Source organism: Eurytemora carolleeae, unplaced genomic scaffold, assembly GCF_000591075.1.
Source record: "Eurytemora carolleeae unplaced genomic scaffold, Eaff_2.0 scaffold132, whole genome shotgun sequence".
Lineage (NCBI taxonomy): Eukaryota > Metazoa > Arthropoda > Copepoda > Calanoida > Temoridae > Eurytemora > Eurytemora carolleeae.
The window spans coordinates 87,041-108,187 of record NW_019396543.1 but is presented as its reverse complement, the minus strand read 5'-3'; the positions used below and the strand labels follow the sequence as shown (position 1 = coordinate 108,187).

Sequence of the window (21,147 nt, the reverse complement as noted above, 5' to 3'; positions counted from 1 at the left end):
TCAAGGATTTTCTGAAAAATTAAAGGATTTCAAATCTTTAACAAAAGCACTAGGAAGGTCATAACTGGAAGAACTATAGAAATTTACAGAGTTTACATCGTTATTGTATATTCGTGTAGTGGGATATTCCGCTAAATCTTCAAAATGGTTTAAACAACCTCTAGAATTCAGACTAGAAACCTATTTGCATTAAAATATTGTTGATCTAAGTTAACGAATAGATATTTAATTATAATATTTAATATTTCTTTTAATTCACAGGAAACTAAGACTAAGATTAAAAAAAAAAATCCAGTTTTCTAAAGGAAAGACTGAATAAATCTTCTAATTAAGCTGAGCATGAAACTTCAAATGGTGCATCACGTGGCCTGGTCTTCTTCAAAATGGCCGCGCTAGCAGTGCCGCAGATACTCGTCATCAAAGAAAATTACAGTGATCGTCATATCATCCCTAAACAAATAATAATTAAAAATTATTTTTGATAATCCAAATTTCAAATATTTTTTAGGGTTACGGTTAGACCCAATAAACTGTGGAAAAGGAAGAACGCAATATTATGTGTATTATATGTTGTTAAAAAGCAAGTAGGTTTACTAGTAGCTTGAAAATTAACTTGACTCAATAATTGATGTATTTCATGTTGATTAAAATTCTAAATTAACTCCAACAGTCTTCTGATTCCACAGTTTGAAGATAGGAAGAACCACCTTCTTGAAATATATCCAACCTGAACATCCGAACCATATCTTGAGGTAGTGATAGCATTTGACTAAGTCGACTGTGATCAACTCCATATGCTGTTCCTAAACATTTATTTGGTGTCAAATCATCAGAACTAGTGGTAATCCGGAGACCGGAGACAGAATCTATAATGACTCTTCGTACCATTTTAACCTATGTTTAATGAATGAGATATTATTACTTGACCACCGGAAAATTGATTATTTTCATTTGGTGCTACTCCAAAAAATTTTATGTTTTGCACATTTCTACAACGCGGACAATGCAGGGAAAAAACAGAATTTATCACTTTGAATAAAAACCAGTTATATTTTTAATTCCTGAATTATTTGGCACAGTTTTGTTAAGTTTAAGTCAAGATTGCGTTCCTTTTTAGGGTCTTCAGTCATGGTTACTAATTTTCTATGTTTTAGGAATTTAGTTTTAAATTTAGAGTTTAGGGGAGCCTGATTTTTAAGTTTAAATCATGTTTTGATTGAATAAAACTTGCCTCCAAGGGCGCAGCGTATAAGATGCGTAGCTGCGTTAGCGTCTGCAGGTTTCAGCTTCATAGCCGCCTCACGTTGACGCAGCAATGAGGCAATATCCTTAAATTTTTATTATCTTAATTCTGATCTAATTTCAAACATGTTTAAAGCCACCTTTTTTTACAAATTTAAGCAAAGGATGAAACAAAAGATTAATAAAAATTGAATATTATGACAATATTTACTTTATCACTTTCAGAAGTGACTGACCAGTTGACCACTTCTGAAAGTGATAAAGTAAACTCGATACTTGCTTCAAATGAAATAATGACCTCCAATGACCCCTTGTACTATTTTGACCTCTGGCGTTAAATTGTAAAGGTAATTTGACCTCTACTCCCCTCTAGGGGTATTTTGACCTCTACTGACCTCTAGGTTTATTTTGACCTCTACTGCCCTCTAGGTTTATTTTGACCTCTACTGACCTCTAGGGGTATATGAGGCTGTGAGAGATGAAGGGGAGACAAGGTTAGTTTCCCAGACATGTGCTCACCAACCAACCGGATAACCTAGAACAGTCACTTTATCAATTTTAATTTTATATTTATCAACTTTAATTATGTTAAAGAAAACATTAATTAACTATTTGTCACCTTTCGACCAACTTTCCTGTTATGTAGTAGTAAATAATTATAGTTAACTATTATACAGGGAGGTTAAAGAAATTTAACTTTACCAAGGCCCACAAAACAACCAGAGCTAATGATGCGAAACTGGGGGTTTCAGCCTGTATTCCCCCTGTATCTGGGGGTTTTAGCCTGTATTCCCCCTGTATCTGGGGGTTTCAGCCTGTATTCCCCCTGTATCTGGGGGTTTCAGCATGTATTCCCCCTGTATCTGGGGGTTTCAGCATGTATTCCACCTGTATCTGGGGTTTTCAGCCTGTATTCCCCCTGTATCTGGGAGTTTCAGCCTGTATTCCCCCTGAATCTGTGGTTGCAGCCTGTATTCAACCTGTATCTGGGTTTGCAGCCAGTATTTCCCCTATATCTGGGTTAACTGCCTGTATTCCCCCTGTATCTGGAGTTTTCGGCCTGTATTCCCCCTGTATCTGGGTTTTCAGCATGTATTCCCCCTGTATCTGGGTTTTCAGCCTGTATTCAACCTGTATCTGGGTTTTCGGCTTGTATTCAACCTGTATCTGGGGTTTTCAGCCTGTATTCCCCTTGTATCTGGGGTTTTCAGCCTGTATTCAACCTGTATCTGGGAATTCAGCCTGTATTCAACCTGTATCTGGAGTTTTTGGCCTGTATTTAAAATCCTTGAATATTCCCTTTAAACCAACCTGCATAGGTGTCATCATATCCCAGAGTCCATCTGAACCTAGAACCAGGAACCGATCCCTAACAATGGAAATTTTTAAAAGACAATTTTTTCTTTTATTTAAAAATCTACTATTCTTAAGTCAAAAAGAAGGCTAGATGATAAGCTAATATTAATAAAATTAATTCTATTACCTAAAAGTATTTTTCGAAACTTTTCCAAAATTCTTGTTACTTTTGTTTATTTTTTATTAGTTTTAATTAATTTTTATTTTTTCATTATTTCGCTAAATTTTATATTTGTTTGAACATTTTCAACTATGTTCAACATTTCTTTTAATTTTCTCAACATATTTTAACGTTTTTCAACCTTTTTTATACTTTTACAACAATATTCAACATTTTTTAACACTTTTCAACACTTCTCAACATTGTTCAACTTTTGAAAAATGTTCAACTCTTCTCAACATTTGAAAAATGTTAAACATTTAAACTTTTTTAATATTTTCTAATTATTTGTCTTATGTTTGAGGTTTTTTTTTATTTTTATTTATTTTTATTTATTTTCTTATTTTTAAATCTTTTTACTTGATTACCTGGCTGTTAGATGATGATAGGTAACCTCAGGCATTGCGGTGAGATAAGGCGGAGTCTAGATAGATATATAGATGGATAGATATATAGATAGATAGATAGATAGATAGATAGAAAATCTGAGAGATAGAGAAATAGATTAGTAGATAGGTGTAATAAATAGATTTTTAAAATTTTTTTAAATAAATAAATAAATAGAAGATCAACCATCATTCCGTAGAAATCAAGGCCGAGACCGCATCAAAAATAACCACCAAAGGGCGGAAATTAATGTATATCCGATTATGACTCAATGTTTTTTTTTTAAGTTTAAATGAACAATTTTTGCTGCGTGTTTGTAATATTTTCATTATAAAATACAATGGCAAGTTCATTTTAAATTTCTGAGAATATATTAAACTTGAAAATAAACCTTGTAGTTAGGAGGACAAGCATGGTTCCCCAATATAGACCCTAGTGTAGATTCTATCCTTTCTTTGGACCATTTAAACTTAAAATCTCCGAAAGCCCTGAATAAAATGATTGTTAGCAAGGTTTTCAAGTGACATTCCATTGTAGAGTACCATTAACGATTTACAAATGTACTTTTTGAACCTTACGAAGGCAAGCGATTTTATCATTATAATGAAGACGACTTTCGGTTTAATTAATCTTTATCAAACCATGATAAACAAAAACGTGGAAACAAAGAGAAGCTGTCCATTAAAAAAGCTTCTCTTTAATTACTTGTAAACTTGTAATTCGAAAAAAGCTTTATAAACATTAAAACAAGAATAAAAAGTCGTCTTCAATTTATTGATATAATCGCCTACCACCGTATGTAAGCAGTAAATTCATCAGCAAATACAGGTAAGACAATTTTTCTCAAATATGAATGTTTGTGTTGTTAATAAATTAATTAATAAATTTTTTTTAAATTGATAATTAGGGTATTATCACTATCATCCAAGGACAATCCGTGCGTTGTATACACAAGTAATGATATAAGTAGTTTATCCGACACAATTTAATTTTTTTATTTATTTCTTGTAAGTGTTATATTTCTGTATATTTGTATGCTTTTTCTAAGGGACTGAAGGTGTAATTTCAGAAGACCTTCCATTCCTAGAGTGGCATGTCCGTACCCCACTGGTACACATTAATAAACCTCTGTCATATCAAAGATGAACAAGATATCCTTTTTTGTGAGGTTTAAAACTTTTGTTTTCAATTGAGGTTTCACTTTCTACTAAGTACTAAAGCTCTTCGCTCAAATAATATATATGTTAGCTATAGCTGGACAAACGGCTGGACCAAATTGGCTGACATTTTTTGAGGAAACCTTCTTCAAAATTTGAATCTTTTTCTCCCAGTGTTTTCAAAATTCAAAGGGCACCGCCGGGCACTTCAGCTTGTAGGGAATACTATTTTAACACTTGAAGATAAAAAAGCTACGACATCGACTTTCTCATTGCTGTTAATTAGATAAGCAGAAACTCCGCAAAATATTTTCAATTGTAAAACCACAGTTGAAAATTATCAAACTTAAAAATTAAATCTCATTCATTCTTGGTCATACAACAGTTTACAGGGTGGGGTTGTGAATCGGACATGCCACTGTATAAAGGACCGTATAAACTAACGTCTACCTTAACATAATTCTGATTTCAATCCTATACCTGAGTGGTGCAAGCATTGAAAGCAATCGATCTCCCTGAAAAAAAAAATTAAATTTATCGTGTTAGTTTTAGTTTTTATGACATTTTTTAGCTGATTAAATTCCTTTTAAGTCATTGATAGTGTCCGACCAAATAGATTATCAAGTAAAATAGGTGGCAACAGAAAAATGAACCAACTATATAAGACGTCACAGGGAAAACAAAATTTTCTCACATTAGATGACATGTTTTCCAGAAAATAAAAAAATATAAAATTGCACTTATTTTACTGTAACATAAGAACTTTATTCGAAAATTATCACTGTAATTAATGATTTTGTTGGACACAAAAACTAAGTTGACACTTGTGACGTAAGAATACAGCTGTACTGAGAGTGACGTCAGAATACAGCTGTACTGAGAGTGACGTCAGAATACAGCTGTACTGAGAGTGACGTCAGACTACAGCTGTACTGATAGTGACGTCAGAATACAGCTGTACTGATAGTGACGTCAGACTACAGCTGTACTGATAGTGACGTCAGACTACAGCTGTACTGATAGTGACGTCAGAATACAGCTGTACTGATAGTGACGTCAGAATACAGCTGTACTGATAGTGACGTCAGAATACAGCTGTACTGAGAGTGTACAAATTCTACGTTGCCATCTATTTTACTAGAATCTATTTGATGTCCGACCAAAGGTGGTCTTACAGCTTGTAGCATTTGGTTTTTATCCGATTTGAAGAATTTAATGTTGAATGGTTTTTAGTTGATAATTTATTATTCCTTGATAATTGATACATAATATGTTATACCTTGATATTTGATTACCCAATTGATTGATTGATCATTGATTTATCGATTTTTTAAATTTAAATGTTGATACGTTGATGGATATAATAAATATCTTGATGACATTTGATTGGCTAAATAATGGAATGAATGAATTATTTATTAACTCGTTCATTGACTGATTGATGATTAATAAATTGATTGATTGAGGGAAAAGATGATTGATGGAAAGGATGAATGAATGGTTCATTTGTTGATTGATTGATTGAAATACCTTAATAATATGGTGATGTTCTGTTTCTGGATGTTCAGAAAGAATTCTCTTTACCTTAATATTAAAAATTTATAGATCCTTTAATACATTCATTTTCCAGGTGTAACATATTGTAGCATATTTAATTGATACAGGGGTAGATAGTAAATTCAAAAGATATTTCTTTCCCTTTATTTCTGAATAGTGATATTATTACTTACATAAAATACGGTAAAACAAATGATTTAGTGGCAAAAACAGCTAGTTTGTGTTAAAATGCCAAAAGAAAAATTCTGGACAATAATGACGGGTGCCGGGGGGGGGGGAAATCGTTTCTATTTCCAATTTCAGCGAATCTTCTAGGGAAAAAATTATTTCCAAAGGGGAAGGGAGGGGAGGGGTTCAAGAAAATGTACATTTCTCTTCAAATCTTTACATACTATTTGTGGCATAGAAAATTCTGAACTACAGGGTGTCCCAAATCATTTTTCTTCCCACGAAATTAGATATGATATATCAAAAAGAAAGAAAAACTTCTTCTTTCTTCTGAATCATCAAAAATTATTTCCCCCTGAATTCGGAAAGTATATGATATCCTCCCTTTCTCCATTTTCCTACCTCCTGAATATTATCTGAGTTATGTTCAGTTGTGAGCTTCTTCGCGATCCATGTACCAGTCTCAGACAGTGAACCAATCACAGCTGTACAGTCACCTAGTAATATAGCAGTAAAGTTGTACAGTTGTACAGTTGTACAGTTGTTAAGTTGTACAGTAGAGAAATTAATTACGCGTATCAAGCTCTTATTGTACAATCCTTTTTACTTTGAATTGTTTTAGAGTTTTAATCATCATAGGTTTACACAATCAGGTTCCAAAGATGTAGAAATTAGAAAATCATAAAGAAATCAGTACCTTTGCCAAAGTTTCAAAGCTACTAATATATACCTGTAAATGCTACATGAAGATGAGGTTCATCTATAAGACTTACTACTGCTACACAGCCTGGCATAGCTACTAATATATACCTGTAGATGCTACATGTAGATGAGGTCCATCTATATGAGTTACTACTGCTACACAGCCTGACATAGCTACTGTCAATGTTTTCATGTTCACCATTTCGCCCTCTGCTGGTTGGGCTTCCCTGAACAGTAGAGAATAATATTTGCAAATTGAGATTTATTTACAAGATGGATATCTGTTAACAAACTGAGATCTTTTTACAAACTGGAGATCTGTTCATAAACTGGATCTGTTAACAAACTGGATGTCTGTTTACAAACTGGAGATATGTTTACAAACTGAGATCTTTTTACAAACTGGAGATCTGTTCATAAACTGGATCTGTTTACAAACTAGGGATCTATTTACAAACTAAGGATCTGTTAACAAACGGAAAATCTGCATAAAAACTGGCATCTGTTTACAAAACTGAGATCTATTCACAATGAGATATCTGTTTAATGTTAACAAACTAGAGATCTGTTTTTAAACTGATCATAAATTGAGACCAGTTTATAAACTTGAGATCTGTTAACAAACTTGAGATCTGTAAACTAACTTGAGATCTGTTAACAATCTAGAGATCTGTTATCAAACTTGAGATCTGTTAACAAACTTGAGATCTATTAACAAACTTGAGATCTGTTAACAAACTTGAGATCTGTTAACAAACTTGAGATTTGTTAACAAACTTGAGAACTGTTAACAAACTTGAGAACTGTTTACAAACTTGAGATCTGTTAACAAACTTGAGATCTGTTAACAAACTAGAGATCTGTTAACAAACTTGAGGTATTTACTCAGTACGTATCCGTCAAAGATGGATAGTTAAATAGTAAAGCTGGAATTGGATCCACATTTTGATTTGAATCAAATTTTTCAGAACAGATCAAGGAATCGGATCCTATCTACCTGACACTGATGTGCATTCAGTTATTTTGATTTGGGATCGTTTTAGCCTTTGATTTCTTTCAGAGGGGGGGGGGTCAAATTTTAGTGTATAAAGAAAAATGTTTTCATAATTGTTGATTCTAAAAATTTGATTTTCTGACATATTTCCAATTTTTTAACCCTGGCAGTGCAAAACGAATCAGATAAATAAGATCCAAATACGATGCAAAATTATGCAAAAACAAATTGTTTTTAACGATCGTTTATTTACCATTTTTTCCCTTTTTTGTAAACTTTGACAAAATGATATTTAATTTATTTGTTTTAACGAACTTAAACAATACCTGGACATGTCATCGTCCAGTGCAATGAAAGCATTTGTAAGAACTGATTCCAGGTTCTGAAGACTAGCATCTTGTTTCCTGTTCACACCACAGTAACCAAATTTAAATCGGTGTCGTCCATTATAGTATTTTTTATGGTTACGGCACAACCCACCATTCAGATAAGCTGTACTTCATTATTGCTAGGACTTGCAAATTCTGTGAAAGGAATTAAATTCTGCAAAAGGAATTAAATTCTGCGAAAGGAATTAAATTCTGTGAAAGGAATTAAATTCTGATAAAGGAATTAAATTCTGCAAAAGGAATTAAATTCTGCGAAAGGAATTACATTCTGCGAAAGGAATTAAATTCTGTGAAAGGAATTAAATTCTGATAAAGGAATTAAATTCTGCAAAAGGAATTAAATTCTGCAAAAGGAATTAAATTCTGCGAAAGGAATTAAATTCTGCTAAAGAAATTAAATTCTGCAAAAGGAATCAAATTCTGCGAAAGGAATTTGAAAGATGTTTTATGATTGTAAAATAAATAAGGTTCCCTGGAAGATAATAGTTCAAGATATTCTTCATAACTTTTCTAAAGAAATATAATATTTTATAAAATAATATAATATTTCCTAACTACACCAACTGCTAACTACAATCTATTATACCACCTAACTACATAACTACCCAACACAATTTTACTACATAACTTAACTACAAACTATTATACTACCTAACTACATAACAATTTTACCACCGAAGTGCTGAACTACTGTCTATTTTACTACCTAACTACATAACTACTCAACACAATTTTACCACCGAACTGCCAACTACAATCATTATACTTCCTGACTACATAACTATCCAACACAATTTAATAACCGAACTGCTAACTACAAACAATTATACTGCCTAACTACATAACTATTTTACCACTGAAGTGCTTAACTACAATCTATTATACTACCTTACTACACGACTACCCAACTAAATTTTACCACCGAACTACTTAACTATTACAAACTATTATACTACCAAACCACACAACTACCCAACACAATTGTACTACATAACTGCTTAACTACAAACTATTATACTTTCTAACTACACAACTACCCAACACAATTGTACTACATAACTGCTTAACTACAAACTACTATACTTTCTAACTACACAACTACCCAACACACTTGTACTACATAACTGCTTAACTACAAACTATAATACTACCTAACTACACAACTAACCAACACAATTCAACTACATAACTGCTTAACTACAAACTATTATACTACCTAACTACAAACTACCCAACAAAATTTATCTAACCTAACTATCTAACCTATTACAAAATATTGTCCTAGTGAGCTAAATAACTTCCCGACCTGCAGTTATTTAGAAAGAAACATGAATACAGACTACAAGACAGCGACTTGCATAATATCAAAATACAAGACTACAACCAACAAACCTTTTGAACAAGAGTGCATGGCTTCTTCAGTGACTAAACTCAATATTCAAAAAATTGATGCTTAATCACTTGAATTTAACTTTTACCAATGAGGTTGTCCGTCGTCTAAAGTTGAACCATGGAAGGGGATGTTAATTGTTAGAACGCTTAAGTCACAAGCTTAAAGGGACAGTAATAGTAATTTCAAGAGAACCTTCATGCAAAGATGAGAATACAACGGTACCCTTGTAACCTTAATCTGATCAAACATGTGAATCATTTCTTATAAGCAAGCAGTGCACAAGTCAGTTTTGTAGAGAATCCATAACTCAAATAAACAATTTACAAATAATTTGAAGTTTAAACTCATACTTGATCAGACAAAGATTTTAAGGATACTGTTGTGAATCGGACATTGCCATCTTAGCATGAAGGTTCACTAGAAATTACGCTTACAGTCCCTTTAAAGATACAAAAGTTTCCCCTATACGAAGATCATACAAGGATGAGATCTGCAAACCGCCCATTCTTGGGCAAACCAAACCGCCTACAGCTGTATCTGACCCCTACTGGTGAGATATCATCAAAAAGTACCTGATACAGATCTTTCAAATCTTGAACTAGTTCAAAGTTTTCATTTAATATCTTCAGCAGGGAGTAGAGTTGGTTCTCTGTATCTTCTACAACAGTTTTGGTCACCTATTAGCGCCATCAACGATTCTCCGCGGTACCATTTATAACTTTCCTTATGCGGCACTTAAGTTCAGTTTGTTTGTACTTTAAATTAGAATAAAAATTGTTCATCAACTCTAGTTTTACAGGTTTTAAACTTTGCTTTTAATTTTATTTTATCAAGGAATTGAGTCTTTACCAAAAACTAAAATGTTCTAGTCGCAATATATTTGCAACATGACTGTGTAAAGCTTTTATATTTCAAACTTAGATTATTTGATGTAACAGAAATCATAGTTTGAAATACCTAGGATTTACAACATTGGGTTGCAATGATATAGGGATTAGAAAATCAGAGTTTGTGTCAAAGACTTTATTCCTATCCTACATTTTAATATGCATAAAAAATATCAGAATACCTGAATGTATAGCTTTTAAGTGCATCTCTATCTCTGCATGACTAAGAAGACCGGCAGCTATATAGTTGAGCAAACGCTTTGCTACAACCTGACCGCAAGCTGCACCTCCATGCCCGTCATAAATACCAAAGAGATAACCTCCGTTCCACAACAGGGCTTCAGAGTGAGCATCTTCAATTGGATTGTTAGACCTGAGAGTGTTCATATCGTAGGATTTAACCGGACCCGTGGGCAGATCAGAGTTTGTGTATTCATTGGCACGCAGCGTGACGGTCACCTCAGCAGGGGTAAGTTTAGCCTGATACTGCCTAGGACTAGATATTTGTAGGGACCTAGAGGACACCCTTGCGGAACCCCTGGATTTTGCTGTACCACGCGTCCGGGTGGAATCACTGGTGAGACCCCTAGCGGTGGAACTTGTCAACTCAAACCGGTTTACTGACTTGTCCACTGCAGTGGGAGTGGCTGTGGAATGATAAGAGCGGGATGAGCGCTGGCTTGGGTCCAGAGGGTCCGAGGACCCACAGCAGGAAGTTGGGGATTTATGGCCACATGATAAGCTCGATCTATTTGACTCAGTCCACTGAAAGATTTACAGATAAAAATTTAGATTTGTAAAATACTAGATAAATAATAAATATATTTAAAGCACTGTATGTTTAGATTCCCCATACAAAGATGGCAATGTCCGATTTACAACGGTACCCTTGAAACCTAAATCTGATAAAAATGTGGAAGATATCGACGTTTTCCTGACTTAAATAACTCAGTTATTTTCTCCACTGCTTCTTGTAAGCCAGAGATGTGCAAGTCACTATTGCCAAAAAACCGGAAATGAACAAGGAACAGCTTAGAGAAACATAAACATGCATATCTTATTCATTCATGATCAAACAAAGCTTTTTAGGGTACCGTTGTAAATCGGGCATTGCCATCTTTGTATGGTGGGTCCCTTAAACTTACCCTTGCAGAGTCCCTTTCACATTAAAAATTTCAGAAAATTAGAAAAAAATCAGTTTATCTTGTTTTCACCTGATAAATAGTGTTTGTGGTAAAACCACGTCCATCTGATGTTATAAAGGGGAACTAAAACAATTTGGAAATCAATTGAACATTCATTTCGTCAATCAATTTATCAACTTTCTCGTCTAGAATCACGTTATGATTGATTTATCATTGCTTAAGTCCAACACTCCATTACTCCATCAAACAATGAAATTCCAGCCCCCAATCATTTACTAGAATTTCAATATTTAATAAAACAGAGGGAAAAGTAATTCAGCCACTATTTATCTGCAATATAAGAGCTGTATGTCGTTGTTCAAAAACTTTAGGTTACTTACGCCTATATCTACTCAGCAACCAATCAATCATTCAATAAATTAATCAATCAATATGAATAAATTATTACTTACATTACACAGGGGGAGGGGGGACCGAATATTTTGAGCAGACTTGCATTGCCTGAATTAGCAAAAATATTACTACCATTGATTTAACAAACATTTTTTTGAGAATTTTTTTTTAAACGAGTCAAGTAAATTTCTATCTTTTAAGAAGTCTATTTTTACAGGTCGCAATAAGATTTGCAAAAATTCAATAACAAGATTGTAAAAAGTTCGTTTCCAGAAGCTGAGTTTGGAAAATGTAAGAAGTCGGTTTACAAATTAAATCTGCTGACCTGAGCACCAGGTGAAGAAGTGACCCCGCCATACTGACCAGCACGAAGGTCAACCTAAACCAAACTGAGATAAGTAAGTCATGTCATGTATGTCATGTCTGTAAATTAAAAACAAAATGAGAATTTTATTTTAACCAGGCCAATAATCATTTAATTCAAAATAGAACAATATGAATATATAGCAAACATGAAACGTGCACGAGAACTTGATTTTAGAAGTCGATTTTTTTCGGTAAAAGGATTGTAAGCACAATTTCAAGTGACCGTTCATGCAAAGATGGCAATGCCCGATTTACAACGGTACCCTGTTAATCTTTACCTTATTTATAATAATTAAGAAGATAATGTTGTTTTTCTATGTTTAAAGCGGATTACTTACATGCTTGCTTAGACGAACGTGTCTTCCACTTTACTGATCAGACAAAGGTTTTAAGGGTACCGTTGTGAATCGGGCATTACCGTGTTTACCTGAAGGGTCACTTGAAATTACGCTTACAATCCCTTTATATCGTATATACCTCTTTTTTTAGCAGTATACCGGACAGAGTAGCATTTTCCACTGTAAATAGTTAATACAATCGTTATATTACATTAAAATCATAATTTAAAAAAATGGCTAGGTTAAATGGGGGGGGGGGCATTTCCCACTGCCATGCAAACATACATACAACCATTAATAACATTGAAATTATACTTTTTCAAACAAAAAAAAATTCTGGATAGAGAGGGGTATTAATTCATACAACCGATTTGAAAAAATAGCATTTTAATCTTTAATATCTCATAAATTAATCATTTTTACATTAGTCAAACAATATAAATAATGCAATTTTAACTGTTTTAAATCTTTCATGAGGGGGTCAAATACATTGTTTTACAACCTTTATGTTCTTATTGATATTTTACATCACCATTCAACATTACAGTTTCCAGTATGAGAGACCGTAATTTAAGGGGTAGGAGAATATTACATGTCTACTGGTAAATATGATAAGTATATTAAATATGTCATAAATAATTATAAATAATCATAAATAATCATAAATAATTTTAAATAATCATAAATAATCATAAATGATCATAAATAATCATAAATAATCATAAATAATCATAAATAATCATAAATAATCATAAATCATAACTGATTATGAATAATCCTATATAATTAATATAGGCCTGAGGGTCATGAAAGTAGATTTTTAAGTAGATATTTTTCAAACTTTTTTGTTATGTGACATTTAAATGAAAGAGGGGGGGGGGGGGGTTTAACCAGAGTGAGTACAATTGATTTTTTTGTCATACTTTTACTAAACCACAAACTTTTAAAAAATTATATACTATAAAATTCATAATTTAAATGTCTACATTTTATTTTAACTTTGGTCCCAATCTCATTAAGAAAAATAACCCAGAAAAACATAACTAAAAAATTATTTTTTGTGTATCATCCCAAACTATTTAGTTATGATGGCACAATTTTAAAAAGTTGCTAGGCTACAAAAAAGAATATTTTTCATACTTTTCTTTTACATAAATATGAAATTATTTTTCTTGTTAAGAGAAAATTTGGTGAAATTAGAGAATTCTTTTTAACAAACTAACTAACACAGCTACCAATTCTAGAGAATCAAAAAAATATTTTTTAAGATTCAATTTTTACAATTAAAAATGGCAAGGTTTTTAAAATACTAGACTAGAGTTAAAGCTAATAATTCGAATTACCTAGGGCATTCTAAAAATAAGAACATTATGTTTAAAATTGCGAACATATCTCACACAGTTCTATAATCCTAAAATTCTGATCGTAATTTTGAACAAAATGTTTAAAATCCTAGTTTACAGGGGACTAAAAACAGTCGTAAAAAAAACTATGTTTCACAACTACGTTAACATTTTATATCAATTGATGACTAACTAAATAATTTTTAAATCTGAGCAAAAAATGGCATTTCAAAACATTCAGTCACAAAAAAAATAGAAATTGACTTAACAAGTGAAAAAAGTTTTAGGAAAAATTTAAAACAAATCTTCCCCCCAATGAATTAATTACACCTCATTTATAATCATCAAAATAATAATAATCATTAATAATAAATACTAGTTTAAATATTTTTCTATTTGGACTTGGTTAAGTCCTCTGACTTAGCCGTTTCAACTGACTTAGGAGTACTTTCTGACTTGGTCGCCTCCACTGACTTGGCCTTCGGAGGGAGAAGGTATGATTTGACCGGTCTGCCCCATACAGGCCAGCCCAAGTAGAAGAGGAAATGCACGAAGTATACACTACGATACGCGGCAAATATTCTAGTCGACATTTTCAAGTTTAATCAAATGTGATTTTACGTCAAACTAAAACTATTTCAAGATTTACACTCCTCAGTCCTCTCTCCTCCCCCGAGTGAGAATGTTTTTAGAAATTGGAAAAATTAAACATCAACTTAGCTTTTTGGTGTTAAAAGTCCAAAGTTCAGGAAAAAAATATCCTACTAAATCCTTCAGTTCACGGGGAAACAAATTTTTTTTACATCAAACTTGCTGTAGACTTGGTCAGACTAGTTAGTGCTGAAATTACTCGCAGAGTAAGAAAAGAAAATTGGATGGGCCCGTTTAACGAAAAACGTCCGAAAAAAGATAGCGTGAAAAATAACAGACATAATTATTTTGCCATGAAAAAAAATTGCAAACGATAATTAATACATTTTAGAATCCCTGTAAGGAATAAAAGAATACTTTTTTATACTTTTTTACAACAAATCATAATTTTTGCCAATTTTTTTATTTTGGCCTATAAAACCCTAAAAAACATTGGGGGGGGGGGGTGGTAAGCAGGGGAATTTAAATGAAATATATTCCCCTGAAAATGTAAGAAAAAACTTGAATTTTCCTTGAAGCTGTTTTCAGGGGAAATGGGATGAAACAGTGAGGGAGAAAGAAGTGGACGTAAACCCAACCTGAAATATATCGTCCAGTCGGATTCTAAAGGGACTGTACACGTAATTTAACATTTCATTTAAATAGGAGCATGTCCGATTAACAAACCTTCAAAACTAAGAAAATATCCTCTTTTTTCAATAAAAATTAATAACTTCTGATTGTGGTTCCTCTATAATAATTATGAAATATACAGCAGTAAACAATTTTTTGAAAGAATCTGTGTAAGTATCCTCCCATTGCTGCAAAATTAAAAACTACCGTTTTAATCAAGCATGCCAATATAAATATCGATTAATTAATTAATTAATAATAATTAATTAATAATCCAGGGTCAATTGAAATTACATCTACAGTTCCTTCAATAGATGAGTGCTGAAATTATTCATTAACAGATTCAGGGTAATGTCCCTTGATGAAAATATTTGACAGAGCAAAATTAGGTATTTAAATCAAAGGAAATATGAAAAACCAGAATTTAAGACGAATGGTTGAATAGAATAGGAAAGAAAAGAGGAAAAGAAATTTACCAGAAAAATATTTACAAGTATCATTTACTGTTAGAAAAACTAGAACTAATAAAAATGTAAATCCCCGAGGGATTATGATTGAATCCCAATTCCCGACGGGTTTTTTCATTGATTTTAATTAATCTGTGAGTAAATGTTATTATTTTGTTTTCAAAAGTTTAAGTTTTTCAATTTAGCTGGATTTAATAAAATTGTTCCACACAAAAAAAAACAGCTTTTTACAGATAAATGAACAATTTACCGATAATAGATGTAACTGTTTGGTAGGCCGGATGAAGTTTCCATAACTCAACCTTAACACATAATATATCAATGAAGGGGGGGGGTGGCTTACTTTTACGGATTCTGAAATTAGTTTACCCAGAAACACCACTTTCCTGAGATTATTAAAAAAAAACTATGTTACAAACCGGAAAAAATGAGAAATAATTTCTTTAATAATTTTAGTGAAAAATGTTTAATTAATTTCCTTGTTGTTGTTATATTTCCTTAGTTCAAAAGTAAAATAAATTTAGTAGCTACGCATTTAGGTTGGTATTTTGAAAATTAGATGTACAGTGAAACCCTTAATAACGAACACATCGGAAGAATTTATCAAATGTCGTCTTGACAATTTTTCAATGAGTTTATACTATATTACGTAAATTCCAGTATTTGCGAAAATAAATAAATAGCCATGAATATGCGGGAACAGTTTTAAAGAGCTCCATATAATCATTTAATTAAAAAACTAAATATCTGCAACATTCCATTATCAGAAAGTAAAGAATACGACATTTGATTAATTCTTTCGATGTATTCGTTATTAAGGGTTTCACTGCAATATAATTTTTTAATCTAAAATCCCTAGAGAAGATTTACTCTGGAGTTCTATGAGCTATCCTTGCCCAAATTATTTTTGAAGTTTTCAAGTTTTGTGGAGCAAAATCAAGTTTTGTGGAGCAAAATCGGAAATTATTACCTTTTTGCTCTTTGCCCACATTTTGGCCCACTCAGCCTCAAATCCCATTGATATAAACTCGTTGAAGAAGGTTAGATAGTATCCTCCACAGTCACAAAGTAATCATTAGTAACACTCAATCAATCAATCAATCAATCAATCGATCGATAAATCAATCAATCAGTCAGAGATAAACTCTTCATTATGTCAAGAGTTCTTAAAATTATATACCCCTGTTTAAAAATCTAACAAATTCAGAAAATTTTTCTTTTTCGCCCAAAATCAGCTAAAAAAAAACAATAACATGCCTAACTTTAGAGAGTGGATGATTTTCAAAAAATAGGGGCAATAATTTTTCAAGAAAATATAAACCCCTGACATAATACCTGGATGCCAACCATGCCAGAGTGCTAAGAAGACGAGGGTTGTAATCTGACTGATGTTCCGGTTGTTCATGAACTAACAGGGGAACAACACATTCAATATTTAGCAAAGAAATATGATCATTTGGCTAACAAAAATGGACATTTGGCAAACAAAAATTGTAATTAGGCAAACAAAACGGTCATTTGGCGGACAAGAATGTTCATTTGAGCAACAAAGTGGTCATTTGGCAAACAAAAATGATCATTAGTGACCTACAAAAATAGTCATTTTGCAATAAAAAAATGGTCATTTGGCAAACAAAAATGGTCATTTGGGAGACAAAAATTGTTATTAGTGGCTTACAAAAATAGTCATTTTGGAAACAAAAATGGTCATTTTGCAAACAAAAATGGTCATTTGTTAGTTTTAAAGAATTTCAGTCCATTTATTACGTTGCATAGAAAAAAATTTTATTCCATGAACTAACAAGAGATCAACACATTCGATATTTGGCAAACAAAATTATCATTTGGCAGTTAAAAAAAAAAGTCCATTAATCATATTTGAAACAGTAAAATTTTAACAAATTTCGAAATTAATTCTTTAGTCGATTCCTTCTCAATAATGCTACCAAAAAAAAAAAATGTTCAAAGTTTATACTTTTTGGGAATTAGCCATGATAGTCTGGAATAGAGTTGTCATGGAAGAAAAAGGGGGGTCGACTGGCATATTGTTCAAGTTTGGCTTTTTACAGGAAAATTATAAATAGTTGCAACCATTGCAAGGGGGGGTATTAAGATTTAGAATGTATTCCTTCCTTCAATCTTTTATACACGTAGGTTGCGACCCAACCATTCGTATTAATATTAAACGCCTCTAAATAAAATAAAAAAATATAATTAAATATCTTATATTTTGAATGAACTCATTTTTAAATCTTGGTTACCTATATAGTGTCCGAAACGAGTTGCACTTTCCAAACGCCTAAAAAAAACATTTTAATTATTTAAAAATTTATTTAACTTTTATCTATTGGCTTAAAATAAGAAAAGTTTAATTTATAATTGATTTTTTATTAATTAAAATGATTAAAATTGTCTAAGATATTAAGTTTGATTTATTTCCATGTATTTTCTGCAAAAATTTCTATGATAATTATTATTCGATCAGATTGCTTTTTTAACGCTAAAACGACCAAGCTAGTTTAACGCTTGATTCACTTCTAAAAGAGAAAAAATGTTTCAAGCTTGTACGTAGAAGTATAAGAGTAAGAGCTTTGAGTAGGTAGTTGGAGAAACAGTAAACAGTTTTATTTACTTGTGTCATTGTTTGTGGTGAGACCTGGAGAATAAGATGGCCCCAGCTTCCAAAAGTATTCCTTATCCCTGTGTTGAGTGCAAGTCCAACTGTGGAAGAGCAAAAGGAGAGGGGGGTAGTATTGAATGCCATGTTTGTGAACGCTGGGTTCACTCAAAGTGTGCAAATGTTTCCCCTGAAATTCTGAAGTTTATTAAAGAGAACTCCTCCATTAGTTTTACATGTGAAGACTGTAAAGCTGGAGCGGAGAAGCTGAACAAGAGAGTCAGAACAATGAACCAAAGAATGGAAGAGATAGAGAAAGAGGTTAAAAGTAACCGTGAAGACATTGAGGCTGTAGGAAACAAAGTTGAGGATCTGAGTGATATTAGTAACAAAAATACCAAAGATATTAAGGAACTGCCCCAAACAATAGAAGATTCACTTCTTTATGAGCTAAGAGAAAGAGAAGATAGGAAGGGGAATCTACTTTTTCATAACATAGCTGAGGCTAATGAAGATGTAAGAAATGGTAAAGCTAGACAAGAGAAGGATATCAAGTGTCTCCTTGAGATCCTTGACAAGATTGGAGTAAGACTTAAAGAGGAAAATGTCAAGTTTTCTAGAAGGATTGGAGAGAAGAAGGAAAACTGTAGACCTTTGCTGATTGGATTTAGTAGTCTGGAAATAAGTAAAGAAATTCTTGAAAAAGCCAAGAACCTTCCTGCCACTAGATATGCAGATATTAGGATCGTGCCAGACCTCACCAAGAAACAAAGAGAGGAGGAGGAGAGAATGAGAAGAGAAGTTCTGAAGCGTAACTCTGAGCTGGACAATGATACTGCACAGAACTCTGAATGGAAACTTGTAGGACCACGAGGTGAGAGAAGAATTAGACTAGTGAAGAAGTTTTTCCCCAGGAGAAATTATAATACTCAAAGTTCTGAAAGGAGGGACAGGTTTCAGCGAACAGAGCGTAGGAGCATTGAATATGTCAATGAAGGTAGGAGAACTCAAAATAGGAAAAGAAGTCGATCAAAGGAATCCCCAGAGAAACATAAAGAGGACAAAAGAACCAAAACTAACAGAGATCAGACAAATAAAGATACTGATGAGGAGGACAATGTCCAGAATGATGAAGAACCAGCAGAAGATACAAGGGAAGATTATGATCAAGCTTCTAAATCAGCTATGGGGGAGCCCCTGGAACGCAGGGGCAGATCAGGAGGGACAATGGAAGGAAGCAGCCAATCAAACTAACAATTCTCTACCTTAATGCTCAAAGTGTTGTTAACAAAGTACAAGAATTAAATTGTGTCTCGGAAGACTTAAAACCGGACATAATATTAGTGACAGAGTCTTGGTGTCATGGTGATATCCAGGACTCAATTTTGGGTTTAACAAACTATGAACTAATTAACGAACTTAGATGTGATAGAAGAGACACTGCTAATGGTATAGGGGGAGGTCTCCTTGTGTATGCCAAAAGTGGACTCATGATTTTACCCTGTGACAACCTATCAATATTTAACCAATACTGTAAGTTTAAAGTAAAAACTAGTGAAGGATATGCTCATTTTTACCTTATATATAGATCTCCTAATAGTACTAGTGATAATACAGATGAACTGTGTGAAATATTGAAGAACATTGAACCAAACTCATTTATTATTGGTGACTTAAATCTTCCAGGAATAAATTGGGAAACCCTGACCACAAATAAAAAAGGAGAAGGTATACTGGAAGCTTGTCTGGAGATGGGTCTTGAACAACTGATTAACTTTCCTACCCATAATAAAGGTAACATCCTAGATGTTGTAATTACCAACAGGTCTGACTGTGCCTTAAACATTACTGATGTACGTTCGCTGGGAAAAAGTGATCACTGTATGATTTGGCTTGAAACAATTTATAATACTCCAGTTAATGAGGAAGAAAGATATATCCCTGACTGGAATAAAGCTGATGTTAAAAACCTTAGGAATGCTTTGAACCGTATGGACTGGTTCGAACTTCTGAATGATAAATGTACAAGTTTAGCATGGGATACTTTCAAAACAAACTTATGTCAACTGACTGATATGTGGGTTCCCTTAAAAAAGATTAGAAATCCTAAAACTCCATTGTGGATGAATAGGAATCTGTTGAGGTTGATAAGGAAGAAGAGAAGAATCTACAGAAGATACAAAGAAACTAAAGAACACAGTGAACTGGTTGCATACAAAAAGATTGAGAAGCAGTTACAGAAAGATATAAGAGCGGCAAAGAGAAACCTAGAAAAGAAAATATCAAGATCAAAAGGTGATAATAAAAGATTTAATTCTTATATCAGAAGTAAATTGTCAAATAAAACGACCATTGGACCATTGAAAGAAGAAGGTGAAACAATTATTGACTGNTCTCAGGTCTGCAAAGCAAGGAGTATGAGGATAGGTTAAAAGAGCTTGGTCTTCAATCTCTAGAAGAAAGAAGGATTAGATATGACATGATTCAAGTGTTCAAACTAATGCACAATTACGACGATGTAGACAGGAGACAGTTCTTCCAGACTGCAGGAGAAGAATCAGTCAGGGTTACCAGGCAATCTTCTGATGCATTAAATATACTAACAACCAGATGCAGGACTGAGGTTAGAAGAAATTTCTTCACCAACAGAGTAGCGGAGAAATGGAACAAATTACCAGAATATATCAAAAGAGCAGGAAATATTAAAACTTTCAAGTCTTTATATGATAAAATACCGGAACAGCAGGAATGAGAAACCTATGAGTAAAATGCTGGATACATAAAGACGTCATCTCTATGCTCCTATCTGGAACTCTGATGACA

General features: G+C 32.9%; 3 protein-coding genes across 5 annotated transcripts; 1 reads left to right on the top strand and 2 right to left on the bottom strand.

Moving 5' to 3' along the window:
- Positions 1-7: 7 nt before the first annotated feature.
- Positions 8-14,348, bottom strand: LOC111705187 (pyruvate dehydrogenase [acetyl-transferring]-phosphatase 1, mitochondrial). Of its 3 annotated transcripts, XM_023477653.1 has the most exons (20): positions 14,308-14,348; positions 12,774-12,970; positions 12,256-12,309; positions 11,990-12,038; positions 11,607-11,660; positions 10,575-11,157; positions 10,078-10,163; positions 8,585-8,622; positions 8,050-8,127; positions 6,838-6,956; positions 6,430-6,524; positions 5,833-5,886; positions 4,783-4,817; positions 3,537-3,633; positions 3,127-3,182; positions 2,554-2,611; positions 1,694-1,777; positions 1,232-1,328; positions 728-803; positions 8-450 (listed from the first exon to the last, which is right to left on the bottom strand). In XM_023477653.1, exons 3-20 carry the CDS (start codon positions 12,285-12,287, stop codon positions 393-395), a joined length of 1,749 nt encoding a protein of 582 aa, XP_023333421.1. In that variant the 5' UTR covers positions 12,288-12,309; positions 12,774-12,970; positions 14,308-14,348; the 3' UTR covers positions 8-392. The 3 variants fall into 3 exon arrangements, with proteins under 3 accessions (XP_023333421.1, XP_023333420.1, XP_023333422.1); XM_023477652.1 differs by lacking the exon at positions 14,308-14,348 and having other exon boundaries at positions 12,774-13,318; XM_023477654.1 differs by lacking the exon at positions 14,308-14,348 and having other exon boundaries at positions 8,050-8,130; positions 8,588-8,622; positions 12,774-13,318.
- A 9-nt stretch (positions 14,349-14,357) lies between these two features.
- LOC111705190 (lysophospholipid acyltransferase 5) lies at positions 14,358-18,005 on the bottom strand. The gene is made up of 7 exons (XM_023477658.1): positions 17,969-18,005; positions 17,840-17,898; positions 17,043-17,115; positions 16,678-16,760; positions 15,958-16,009; positions 15,140-15,206; positions 14,358-14,559 (listed from the first exon to the last, which is right to left on the bottom strand). The coding sequence occupies exons 3-7, from the start codon at positions 17,110-17,112 to the stop codon at positions 14,370-14,372; spliced, it is 462 nt and encodes a 153-aa protein (XP_023333426.1). The 5' UTR covers positions 17,113-17,115; positions 17,840-17,898; positions 17,969-18,005; the 3' UTR covers positions 14,358-14,369.
- A 370-nt stretch (positions 18,006-18,375) lies between these two features.
- Positions 18,376-21,076, top strand: LOC111705208 (caldesmon-like). The gene is made up of 3 exons (XM_023477685.1): positions 18,376-19,534; positions 20,242-20,352; positions 20,724-21,076. Exons 1-3 carry the CDS (start codon positions 18,376-18,378, stop codon positions 21,074-21,076), a joined length of 1,623 nt encoding a protein of 540 aa, XP_023333453.1.
- The last annotated feature ends 71 nt before the right edge of the window (positions 21,077-21,147 follow it).

Coding starts and splice junctions, on each gene's coding strand:
- LOC111705187 (XM_023477653.1), bottom strand. CDS start 12,287: ATGGCGGGGTCACTTCTTCACCTGGTGCTCAG. Junction 3,634..4,782: donor TCAATGCTTGCACCACTCAG/GTATAGGATTGA, acceptor CATTTTATTCAG/GGCTTTCGGAGATTTTAAGT. Junction 3,183..3,536: donor CTTGTCCTCCTAACTACAAG/GTTTATTTTCAA, acceptor ATATCTATCTAG/ACTCCGCCTTATCTCACCGC.
- LOC111705190 (XM_023477658.1), bottom strand. CDS start 17,112: ATGAACAACCGGAACATCAGTCAGATTACAACCCTCGTCTTCTTAGCA. Junction 15,207..15,957: donor AACAGTTACATCTATTATCG/GTAAATTGTTCA, acceptor GATATATTTCAG/GTTGGGTTTACGTCCACTTC. Junction 14,560..15,139: donor CCCCTGAAAACAGCTTCAAG/GAAAATTCAAGT, acceptor AATGTCGACTAG/AATATTTGCCGCGTATCGTA.
- LOC111705208 (XM_023477685.1), top strand. CDS start 18,376: ATGGCCCCAGCTTCCAAAAGTATTCCTTATCCCTGTGTTGAGTGCAAG. Junction 19,535..20,241: donor GGAGCCCCTGGAACGCAGGG/GCAGATCAGGAG, acceptor ATAATACTCCAG/TTAATGAGGAAGAAAGATAT.